The 11,525-nt window shown below is 54.6% G+C and overlaps 4 protein-coding genes across 4 annotated transcripts; 3 read left to right on the top strand and 1 right to left on the bottom strand.

The window, feature by feature from the left end:
• Positions 1-2,396: 2,396 nt before the first annotated feature.
• On the top strand, positions 2,397-2,906 carry BO80DRAFT_79730 (uncharacterized protein). Its single transcript, XM_025724796.1, has one exon. The coding sequence runs from the start codon at positions 2,534-2,536 to the stop codon at positions 2,795-2,797; it is 264 nt and encodes an 87-aa protein (XP_025580068.1). The 5' UTR covers positions 2,397-2,533; the 3' UTR covers positions 2,798-2,906.
• Positions 2,907-3,773: 867 nt separating this feature from the next.
• BO80DRAFT_344061 (dDENN domain protein) lies at positions 3,774-7,307 on the top strand (the record flags this gene model as incomplete). The annotated part of the gene is made up of 4 exons (XM_025715258.1): positions 3,774-4,416; positions 4,493-6,814; positions 6,861-7,115; positions 7,168-7,307. The coding sequence occupies 4 exons, from the start codon at positions 3,774-3,776 to the stop codon at positions 7,305-7,307; spliced, it is 3,360 nt and encodes a 1,119-aa protein (XP_025580067.1).
• Positions 7,308-8,044: 737 nt separating this feature from the next.
• Positions 8,045-8,963, bottom strand: BO80DRAFT_79791 (uncharacterized protein). The gene is made up of 2 exons (XM_025724798.1): positions 8,433-8,963; positions 8,045-8,367 (listed from the first exon to the last, which is right to left on the bottom strand). Exons 1-2 carry the CDS (start codon positions 8,717-8,719, stop codon positions 8,097-8,099), a joined length of 558 nt encoding a protein of 185 aa, XP_025580066.1. The 5' UTR covers positions 8,720-8,963; the 3' UTR covers positions 8,045-8,096.
• BO80DRAFT_79757 (type I 3-dehydroquinate dehydratase) lies at positions 8,904-11,395 on the top strand. The gene has a single exon (XM_025724797.1). The coding sequence runs from the start codon at positions 9,209-9,211 to the stop codon at positions 11,276-11,278; it is 2,070 nt and encodes a 689-aa protein (XP_025580065.1). The 5' UTR covers positions 8,904-9,208; the 3' UTR covers positions 11,279-11,395.
• The last annotated feature ends 130 nt before the right edge of the window (positions 11,396-11,525 follow it).

Raw genomic sequence — 11,525 nt, 5'->3', positions numbered from 1 at the left:
CACTACTGCCACTTACTACTTACTACCTAGATAGATAGTAGGCTAGTAGGGTATAGGGTAGTGGGTAGTAGATTATCGTGACCTTACATGCCAATCCCAACCCGACAATGGCATTCATTCATCACTTTGGAGGCCTGGGCACTAGTTATTATTATTAGTATGATTGACTCAGTTGGAGATTGTATCCGGGAAGGTAAGGTAATTAATTAGATATCTTGTTGGATTATTAATACGAGATTAGAGACATGATTTATAATAGTTACTATGCATCTGGTTCTTAAGTCATGAGGATTCTTTCATGGTAGTAGGTAGTAAGTAGAAGGGAAGGGAGACGATAGTTACAGTACGGAGTTCAGTGCAGTACACACCTGCCCACTGACTCAAGTCACTCACCACCATCACCACCAGGTTGCCAACATACTCATTCACACTCATACCCCTTTCTTTTCATATACATACGAGGGTCCTACACACGGGATACTACTCTATATCTTATATCAGGATAAATTAGGTACTCCAAATTGGAAATAGTTTAGTTACCGCCCTGCCAACGGCACGTTTCCACCTAGTCATCTCAGTCACTTCGGTCAGTCCACTTGGTCTTGACTCTTGCGGGACTTAACGTAGCCAGTCATCAGTAATCAGTATCTACCACCACCTACAACCTACAACTAATAACTAACCACCTACCTACCTATTCCCATTTCCCAAATATCCATATCCCATCCACAACCCTACCTACGAACCCAACCCCAAATCCCGATGCTAGAATCCAACTTAGCTAGCCTAAGATACTAGGTATCTACGCAAGTAAGACGCTTGGCGAACCCACCCACCTACATACATCAGTACATAGTACATAAAGCAAATGCAATCATCATGCTGGCAATCATGTCCGGGGAAGTAGGGTTCATGTAAGGAACCATTATTGGAAAGTTTTTTCGTTCCTTGTTTTTTTTTTTCCTTTTCCTTGCCCTTTCTATTTGCCTCTTATTCTTTAGGGGTATTTAGTTCGTTGCTTTGCTTTCGCTAAGCAAAAGGGAATATGATGAAAATATGCTCGAGTTCTGCAGTCGTAGCGTAGCCACCTGATTTTTTTAAAGGAATTAACTAGTTCAGTAGTGGAAAGAAGTAGGAAGGAAGGATTGAATTACATACACATATTTTAGTGTTTGGTGGCGGCCTGAGGTGGTCTGGTATGTTCTTTTTACTTTTCACTTTTCCTTGATTGTACTCCGGACGGAGGAGTAGCCCTGTCGGCACTACTGGGTAGGCACTAGACTAGCGCTGTGGATGAAAACTGGTGAAACGGATCATCTATCTATGCCTTTGTCTTATCGATTCTCTGACCGTGTGGGTTTACTCCTTTGGGTATGGTGGGAGACATTCCATGTGTCGACAATATAAGGATGCTGTTCATCGCAATCACTTTTGATTAGCATTCATCAGTTTGCCTTCTCAAAATTAATCTCTGGCCCTGTCCGGGGTGTCGACCGGTCAAGCGTAAATTCTGGCACCGGATTATCGTCATGGCTTCGGCTCCACATGGATCCTCAGTCCAACCCCGGGCCATTTCACGGAGTCTTGGTGACTGGGTCGCTGTGGGAGGATGAGGATTGGCGCTCTTCGAATCCCCATCCAGAACTCTCTCCTTTGTCGGAGGTAAATGCATCCAGAATCATGTCGAAGATTCCGTATCCACCTAATCAGTTGGCTATTTATTCAAGAGGGTCTGGTATGCTCTTCAGTCCTTTGCAATTTATCCAGGTGAAAAGCACTCAGGAGGACCTCGGTCACAATCGCATCCTTTTCCCCTTTTCAGGAACCAGCATCCAGTTCCAGCTCTAACATTTTCGGTTCCATGGGTTCCAAGGCTGCGATGCTGGTCATCCAATCATGCTTGGTCGCGACCATCTCCGAACACTGGTTGGCATCTACCTCCCTATTCAGGTACTCCGATGTGTTCCTTCGCCCCCGGGCAGTCTGGCACTGGCGGAAGGTTGGCTGTGCGCGTGGGTGGATTTAGCATCCGATTCACCACACGGTCGAGCTTCCCGGTCGGACACACGCAACGGCGATAACGATCGATGTGTCCGAGGAATGTATAATCAGAATAATAATACCTGCCTCGAAATCCCGCACGCTGGAGTGACCGGATCCGCTGGGCTTGATCCTCGCAACCCAAAAGTTCACCCTTCAGGGTTGTACGATAAGCGCAGACGTAATGGTCTGTGTATCCACGGTTATCCCGAACAGTAGTTCTCTTGCATCGATCCCACGACGGCCATTCAGGAGCAAAGAGTCGCCGTGAGCCAAGCCATTTGTGCGCGACAGGCTCCACTGGGTCCAGCGATTGATATGCTCCCGTCCCTGTCCCTCACAGATGTACTCAGCGAGTTATGTGCATACCTCACTGTAAGTAGTTATACCCGATGCTAGATAGAGACCGGCCCAGGCATTGGACTGTCCTATCAGCACCTTGCTTTTAGCCCTGACAAGGCAGGCGGAGCAGAAGATCCTCGTCGCACAGCTGATGCCGGGAGTTGCTGGCCGGTTCCTGATGGTGGTTGGCGGATGCACCCAGCCATGCACACTTGCAGTAGTTCATGGTCGCGCCGGGACTTGGGGCGGTTGTTGGTACCTGATGTTGCGTTGCCTACTCCGTACTCCGTATTCAGAGCAGGAGGGAGGTGACCGACTCGTTGTGCTCCGATTCCCATCTGGGCAGACCTGCACGTTTATTTGTTATTTTCTTTTCTTTTCCTGCCCTTCCTTCCTGTCCATTTTCTTTGTTTGACATGATCCACCTGCAGTTGATATTCCAACCATTTGTTGGTTTTCTTTTTCCTTTTCCATTTTCCTTTTTTTTAACCTATTGATAGATCTGGAATCCTTGATCGAACCTTGAATAAACTCCACTGACCGACAAACTAGCAGAAAGTGACAGCAGTGGTGGTAGTGCGTGTGCGCAGGAGAGCGGCAAGTAGGCGATTAGTGGGTAGTAGCTTGAATACTATGGAGGTTAGCTGTCGCAGTGAAGGGACCGAGCAGGAGGGAAGAGGGGGGACACACGGGGGCTGCCGGGGCTGGTTGGGTCTTTTGGCAGCCGTTTCGCTTCCCCCCCTTCCCAGTGTCTACGCAACCATCCGTCTGCATGGTCGGTCTAGTTCGAAAAAAAAAATTAAGACAGAAGAAAATCCTAAAATCATCTAAAGACAAGCAAAAATAAAAATAAAAATCAAGAAAGTTGGGAATCTTAAAAAAAAAAAAATAAGGAAGCCCAAACTTAACTTTGTCCCCATTCCTCTACACAAAGAGACACCTGTCAAAGCATTCCTCCTTTTCCAGTGTGTCTCTTCCCTTCCTCTTGGCCCCCTCACCTGTCTCTCCTCTGCTAACCGATACTCCTTTTTCTTGTCAATGCGTAGATCAACCCTCCAGATCGTCTCCTCTCCTCAACATCTGCCTTTCTGCAATTCGTCCCTCCTTTCCCCTCTCTTGCGTCCGCACCGACGCCCGAGACCCCCAGCCTTCCCCCCGTTCGCGTTCGCGACAGCGTCGCATTTCTAGACTTATGCGTTCGAGCTGCCACGGCCTCCACCACCCGCCCGTCTGCTCCAACACCCCTGATTGCTGAGAACTCCCCTGCTCTTGAGGCCCCTGGGAGCTTCTGCCCATCTAGGAATTGCATTTACTTCATGCTGTGACGACCCCGACGAATTGTGACGATTGATGAGTACAACCCTGCGACCTCTCAGCGACCATTCGACGAGATGCCGTTCTCCTCCTCCTCTTCCTCCTCTTCCCCGCCCGAAGCGTCCACCACCCCGCTCGCAGACTACTTTTGGATAGCCGGTGTCGATGGAACAGAGGTCTTGGAAACGTATCGCAAATTAGGGGACGAATACCGTGCCAACCATGCTACCTCACCGGGCCCCGCCGTTACAGATACCATCGAGGAGGATGCGGACGCGGAGGAGGCCCACGATCTGCTGCTGGACAGTCTCTCCCGACCGATCTCCATGGCCGGAACCCGCAGCTCCTTCCAGCGATTTTCTATGCGTTCAGGGGAATCCGATGCGAACGAGAATGGCTCCCACAGCAACCGCAGCAGTATGACCATCAAGGGTGCCCCCTCTCCCCGGGGGTCCTCCTTTCTGGAAGACTTCGACTTCGACAAAGCGTTGTTCAAGTTTGCCTCCGAAAGGGAGTCATTCTTGTCCGATCTCAGCTCCAGCGCCGGTGCAATTACGCCTTCTTCACGTCCCAGGTCTAGACTCCGCACGCAGAAGATCGTCTCCGAGGAGAGCCCACAGCCCGCGGGCCTCCTCCGGTCGAGCATCGGTAGCGTGCGACGACACATGGCGTTCCGCGATATGAACAGTATGAAGAGGCAACCCTCGATTGCTCGTCAAGGTGAGTGGACCCGATCGGGTAAGGAGGGGTATGGAGGATAGAAATGAAGTCCAAAGCTAATGACGGACCATAACAGCATCAATTCGGACCTCGCGACGTCTGAGCAATTACAACTCCGTGATACCTGTCCCACAGCCGCTGGAGATCTCCCCCACCATGCACCCCCTGAAGCGGAGGTTCGAGCCCGTCCTCCTCGATCGCTATCCAACCAAAGGCATGTCCGACGAACTCAAATTGCGAGGAAATTTCCCGGACTATGTGCCCATGTTTGCCTTTCCCAATGACATCAATATCGTCTCGTCAGACCAGAGACCGCGATCTACGTGGCATGGATTCGTCATGACTACTGATAACGGCTCGCGCTTGCACGCCATCTGTGTCATCATCTGGATTCCACTGAACCAGAAAGCTGCCGAAGAACTGGAGAAGCGTTGTGAGGAATGGCGAAAGGACAATATGACTGATGAAGAGCGGGAGCTGGCCGCGAGTCTGGGTGAGAGGCTGGCAAGCGAGCGAGCCAAACTCTCGAGGCTTCTCGCCCAGCTCCCAACAGTCCCGTCAGGATCGGAGTCGCGAGAGCAGCTGGAAGACGAGATCAGTGCGGTAGAAGAGAAGATCGGGTTGATGACCGATCTCCTGCGCCCGGTCCGCCACGGTGCAGCATCGAAAATCGAAGGTTTGACGGATGGAGATACCGGATTCTGGATTCCCCGCGCCTACGGTATCCTTGGACGAGAAGAGAATATGACCAGCTTCTGGAAGGAATGGCTCAAGGCCATTGTGGTTCCCATGACCGATGGCAGCATCCAGCGAATTCCCCCCAGTTCCCCACGGATGGGCATCTGGCAACCGTTGGAGCGATATGTGATGAACCTGTGTACTGAGGCGTTCAGTCCTAACTCGTCCAAGACGCAGGTGGAGCTCTCAGTGCGCGAGTTGCGTCTTTTCGCTCGCAAGGAGGCTGCCAATGAACTTCCAGGCTCTCGCAACACCGATCTCTACGCGCTGTTCCGGGCCCTGTCGCTACAGAACATCATGATCCTATTCGAATACGCTTTGACCGAATCGCGCATCATCCTCTTGTCATCACACACATCGATGCTTTACCTGGCGACCAGGGCCCTTGTCGACCTGTTGTTCCCGGTCCAGTGGACTGGAGTGCTTATCCCCATTCTCCCGGCACGACTTATCCAAGCTCTGGAAGCCCCGTGTCCTTATATCGTCGGCATCGAGCGTCGGTACGAAAAGGTCGAGCTCCCGTCGGATGACTTTGTGTTGGTCGACCTGGATGCCGATCTCATTGAGAGCACGGTTCAACCAACTCCACTCCCCCGTCATCAGCGCCGGAAGCTGCTTTCTCTACTTCAGCTGGCGGCCCCTCATCATAGTCGGTGTGGAGTGCCCACCGGACCCCCGGCGTATGCTGTGGAAACCTACCCCTTCGATTCTTTCATGTCGGAGAACTCTTCTATCTTTTCGTCCAAGGCCCAATCGACCCAGTTGGCGAAGTATGTCAGTCTGAACTCGAGCGCTTTTGGCCAGACATCCGTACCTCCGAATTCCTACCAGCCTCTGATCTTCAACGCCTACCTCCATGCTCGTTATGAGCAGGCTGTCTCCCGGGGTTATTCGTCCAGGGGCCCCGACCGACCGGGAACTGGGTCGACCTTCAAAACCGGGTCTCCACCCTCGCCCCGAGACATCTCGCCCACCTCCGGTCATTTCCCGTCGGGTCCCGGCTCCCGGAACGATTCCGGCACCGCCTTGCAAGCGTCGCTGCGCGAGAAGCGTTCCGGCCATTTTGACGCAGCGTCTCGGCGTAGTTCGTCCTTCGGAATGGATCCGCGAGGCGGTGTTCCGCGTCGGCCGAGTGCTCCTTTCCTGGGCCATGCACCCAACCTATCCGTCACTACGCTGAACACCGACTATAACCCCGGGTCGACCTATGCACCTTCGGTGTATGCACAGTCCACGGTGGCTGCCTCCACGATCGTGCCTCAGACTTCTGCGCAGCCCATTCACAATTCGGAGGGGACCTGCTGGGTGGAGGGACATTGCTTGCAGGTCCAGCCGTGGGATGACAAGGCCACCTGTGCAATCTGTGATGACCAGGCCGAAGAAAATATGTACAAATGTACTGCCTGTAAGACCGTGGTGCACAACCGGTGTGCGCTGCAGATCTGCCTCGTGTGTCCGGCGGCCTTCCACCCGGAGCAAGTTCGTGCCGCATTTGTTCGCTGCTTTGCCAGCTTGTTTTACACGTACAAGAAGTTCCTCCAGCCCGCTACCGGGGACAAGAAGAAAGCTGGGTTGACTTATAACTTCAACATGGAAGCTTTCATGAAGAGCCTGCCCGGGGAACACGCCGAATACATTGCGGTCCTGCAACAGACGCAAGGTAAGACCGCAAATTCATCTAAGACTGCAGTTGCTGACATGGCTAGGTTTCAACGAGTTTATCAGTGAGCGGGAGAGGGCAAACCCGAAGTCCCGCGACCCTCGGATGGCCCTCTTTGACGAGATCATCCTCTCCAAACGCAATCGGGGCCGCTCCTCCATTTTCTCCAGTCGTAGTATGACCGACTTCCTTTCCGACACGTCGAATCACCTCTGGAGGACCGCGAGTGCCACTTCTTTCGCCGGGGGCAGTAGAAGCCAGAACAGCATTTCCGGGGATTACAGCCGGGTCGTCTCACGAGGTTAGTGCACCGTGCTCTTCCATATCTTCTAGGCTAACTGAAACAACTCCAGCACCGGCAAAGCTTGACAACAGCCTGATGAAAGAACCCCGCATGATCCACGGAGCGCCTCGGGTGTCGAAGACGGCAAATACTGCTCGCCGGAAGCCGCTTCCCAAACTCATGAACGGCCTCGCCATATCGCCGCCGTAAGATGCGCCATCACATTGGTGGAGTGCACATTCCGAACGATCACCATTGGATATGGCACGGCCCGTGTGACCCGTCCGCCACGTATCTCATGCTGTATCTGTTGGCCATCGGTATTGCATGCGGGTAGGGACATCATGTGGATACGTGCTGGCTACCATTACCGACCGTCACTTGCGGCCCGTGACCATGTCTGAAACACTCGTCGCACCGTGCCTCAGATATCGACGAAACCCCTGGCTTGCAGAACGACCCTGCAACCACACTTCAACCACACTTCTTGCATAGTGGAACTAGACGGCTGGCCGCCGGCCATGAATCGAAGCCACAGAGCTACCGCTCCACCTGAACATTCCGCTCGTGTCGGAGGCCGGCTCGCCCTTAGGTAGAGAACCTGCCACCGATGTCACGACGTACCTCATATGGGACCAGGCTAATGATTTCTTGGCATGTCCGCCCTGGTCCTGGAGTACATACATCATCCCATGCATCCCTGTACACATAACTACACATACCTATCACATACATACATGCTGCACCCCCTCCTGCACATGAAGGAGCATCCACCGATGCTGGACAGGTCTACCGTTCTACCTGGTGTCATTTATTCCATCTTCTCTTCTTTTTCTCTCAGCCCTTTGCTTTCCGAGTTCCAATACCCCTGTCGATTGGTTGGTATTTCCTTTTAATCTACTTGCATACCGTTCTGGACGATTGGTGGATTCTCCCGTCATGTTACATAAGGTATCTCCTGGACCCAGCGAATTGAAGATGCTGCCACTGGTGCACCGATTATGCGCGTAAAAGCTGGGGGGTTGCCCTGGCTGTAAGGCTGATTGTCGGGGCCACGGTGGCCTGCCCGGAGGATCCGGGACCATGGTCGCCATGAGCCAGCCGGAGGGCGGAGACGGTGGGCAGTCCGCAGGGCGATGTAACGTCCATTGGCCTACGTTGCGGTCGGTGGATAGGTCCGAACCAACAGCAACGGGCGTCGATAACGCTATAGGGGTTTTTTCCTCGTATCATGGGAGCTTGCAGGACAATGGCAGGGGAAAGGATCAGCCTGATAGACGGGTTTGGCCAATGAACGAGATTAAGGGTGATGATCGTGGGGATTCGTGGGGATACCTAGGTGGCATGGATGATCTTCTGGCCTCAGAATCAGATCGTCCACGATGTAGGCTATCCCGCACCGTACGTGCAAGCTGGCCTGTCGCTGCGAAAGTCAATCTGGCCCCTCTCGCACGGTCACACCGACCCTGGGAGGGGGATTCCCGTCTGTCAGTGTCGTAAATGGGATCATCGGCGGCAGAACTGAGGCTGGGGAAGGCCAGGCGACTCCCGCCCGTGATTGGCGGAGAAATGGCCTCCGCTCCCCGGGAGGCGGAGTTGGGATTCCGGGGAAATTCAGCCATGGTTGCAGCCCACCATCTGCCTCCATCCCACTGCTGCTCTCCTTATCGGCTTATCCTTCTCGCCTAGCCCCGAGCAGATGTCGTTCCTTTTCTCGAGGCCCTCTTGTTGTCCTCTAGTCCCCTCTTCCACGCTGTCTTGATCTCTGCTGGTTGGCGTTAGGCCCCCTCCCCTAAACTTCTGCTCCCCAAGTCTCCGGCCTGCCGGCTATTAAACACTAGCCCCGACGCCGTCTCGAGGTACCTACCCCGACTTGCCCTCCTCCTCACTGTCTCTGTTTTGTCCGGTGTACTCGGTTCTCCTGCAGATATCACCTTTCCGAGTTGGGTTGGACCATCAATGCCACTCCAACTATATCGTCTGTAACTTGCTGCGCCAATTTGTTCCTGTCCTGTCTGCTGTCGCGAGCCCGCTCTCGGCAGGAAGTATACCCTCGGCATCTAGATCCAGATCAAGTATGCGAACGTGCAGTCTCCTGCCTATGCAATGAGATGATGCAGACTGCCCTCCATCAGCCCATGGGGATGACACTTTTAGCTGATGCCGCTACCTCGTCGCTCACAGCTCTCAAAGCCTCCACCCCGGCTTTTTCTTCGACTTCCCAGATCGTGCCTCCGGAACCTGCCCGGACCGTCGTCGCCGTCTACACGCCGGGCCAGGAGGCCATCGTGCAAGTGGTTGCGGACATTCTTGGCAAGCCATGGACCACGGAAACATCGCTGTCGACGCTTGGCCGGGGCAGCACTGCCGTCGTGGTGGGGTTTCTGGCGACGGAAGAGTCCGTCCGGGATCTTGAAGTGGATGACCTGACGGCTTGTATCTTGGTCAATACGCATTGTGTCGATGATGGGTCATTCCCGGATGATGCGCTCACCGATCGCTGTCATTACGAGTTTCTCTACTCCCTCCGCAGTCCTTTCTTTCGTCGCGACTTGACGCGGTTCTTGTCGCTGATTCTGGGCCAGACTCGGCCGCATGAGGATCTCAAGACCAAGAATCGGACTAACTTTATCTCCACTACTTTTCCGGACGTTCATGCCGCCTTGCCTAATCTCGACATCCTGTCTGTGGGGTCGGATGCGGTGGAAATTCGCGTGGACTTGCTGGTCGATCCGGAGCCGCCCCAGGGGGCGTCGGCGGCTGTCCCCAGTCTACGGTACGTTGGGCAGCAGTTGATGTTGCTAAGACAGCATACGGAGATGCCGATTATCTTTACGACGCGGTGCACCAAGGAGAATGGTAAGTTTCCGATGGATGACCCGCTGCTCTTCTACAAGTATCTCCGGCGGGCCATCCAGTGGGGGGTGGAGTACATTGACGTCGAGCTGTGGCTGCCCGAGGACATCCGGCGACGGCTGTCGGAGGTCAAAGGGAATAGCATCATCATGTCGGCGTTTCACGATTTCTCCGGGACGTGGAAGTGGACGTCCCCCGAGGCGCCTCGGATCTTTGCGGAAAGCGCCAAATACGCCGACATTGTCAAGATGATTGCCATGGTCAATACGATCGAGGCCAACTACGAGCTGGAGTACTTTCGGTCGACGATCAAAGGGACCCACGGATCCTACCCGCTCCTCTCGGCCGTGAACATGGGACAAATGGGACAGCTGTCTCGAGCTCTTAATACGGTGTTTTCGCCCATCACGCATCCCTTGCTGCCGATGATTGCGGCGCCCGGGCAGCTGACGGCGGCCGAGATCAACGAGGCGCTGCACATCATGGGTCAGCTCCCCAAGCGGGACCTGTACGCGATCGGGTCCTTCCGATCGACGCCGCAGTCGATGTTCATGGAGAAATGCTTCAACGAGCTCAGCCTGCCGCACACGCTGACCTCGATTGACCGCGGGCCCACGGGGTCCATTGAGCGGGTGATCACTCAACCGACCTTTGGCGGCGCGTCCGTCCACCCCCCGATCACCAGTGGGACGACGTCAATTCCCACGGTCAGCGAGGCGGCCCAGGCGATTGGACTGATTGATACGATTGTCGCAGGGCGCGGGTCTCCGCAGCCGCAGTTGATCGGGGAGAATGCAGTGTGGAAGGGGATCCGGGCGACCCTGACGCGGGACTATGTGCCGTCGGCGTACCGGGGCCGGGCGGCCATCATTCTGGCGGGGAGCGAGAGCGAAGCGTCGGCGACGATCTTTGCGCTGCGCAGTCTGGGAGTGGGTGCGATCCACACGGTCGGATTCCGGGCGCGCGGGCCGCTGGCGGAAGGGCTGGAGCCCTTCACGTCGATCCAGTCGGTGAAGATGGTGGAGCAGCCGTTCGTGATGGTGTCGGCGCTGCCGCCCGAGAAGTCGCTGCTGGTGCAGCCGTTGCTGCGACACTACCGGACGAGTGGGCGCACGTCGCCGCCGTCGACTCGCGGGAAGGTATACCTGGACCTGACACGCGGGGAGCGTACCGGAGATCCGGTCGGGGTGGCCGAGCGAGCGGGCTGGACGGCATATGGGATCGAGGATGTGGATGCATGGACGACGGTGGAGACGCTGCGACTGCTGGTGGGACAGAACGTACCGTTTGATTTTGTGCGGATGGCGTCGGGGCGGGTGTTTTAAGCTGTATAGATATGAATGATGACTGGTCTTGCTTGTTGTATCTTGCGTAGGTTGTATGACTGCGTCCGATGGTGTGATCATAAGTATTTCTGCAGCGGGGTTGCAGCAATTAAAAGCAATCAAAAGCAATTAAATTTGCAGGGTCGGTAGTGCTCGGCTGAGGAATGGCGCTTCGCTAGCTGCTGACGGCACTGACATAGATTACGATCGCCGGGACTTGAAGCCACACCAGGGGGGGTGTTGCATT

Source organism: Aspergillus ibericus (genome assembly GCF_003184845.1).
Source record: "Aspergillus ibericus CBS 121593 unplaced genomic scaffold BO80scaffold_2, whole genome shotgun sequence".
Taxonomy (NCBI): domain Eukaryota; kingdom Fungi; phylum Ascomycota; class Eurotiomycetes; order Eurotiales; family Aspergillaceae; genus Aspergillus; species Aspergillus ibericus.
The sequence above is the reverse complement of the archived record's forward strand: the minus strand, read 5'-3'. Positions and strand labels throughout refer to the sequence as shown.

Bases quoted from the DNA above. Each gene is read 5' to 3' on its own strand.
- BO80DRAFT_79757 (XM_025724797.1), top strand. From the start codon at position 9,209: ATGATGCAGACTGCCCTCCATCAGCCCATGGGGATGACACTTTTAGCT.
- BO80DRAFT_79791 (XM_025724798.1), bottom strand. From the start codon at position 8,719: ATGGCTGAATTTCCCCGGAATCCCAACTCCGCCTCCCGGGGAGCGGAG. The intron at 8,368-8,432 runs GTATCCCCACGA...CCCGTCTATCAG, and splicing joins AGATCATCCATGCCACCTAG to GCTGATCCTTTCCCCTGCCA.
- BO80DRAFT_79730 (XM_025724796.1), top strand. From the start codon at position 2,534: ATGCCGGGAGTTGCTGGCCGGTTCCTGATGGTGGTTGGCGGATGCACC.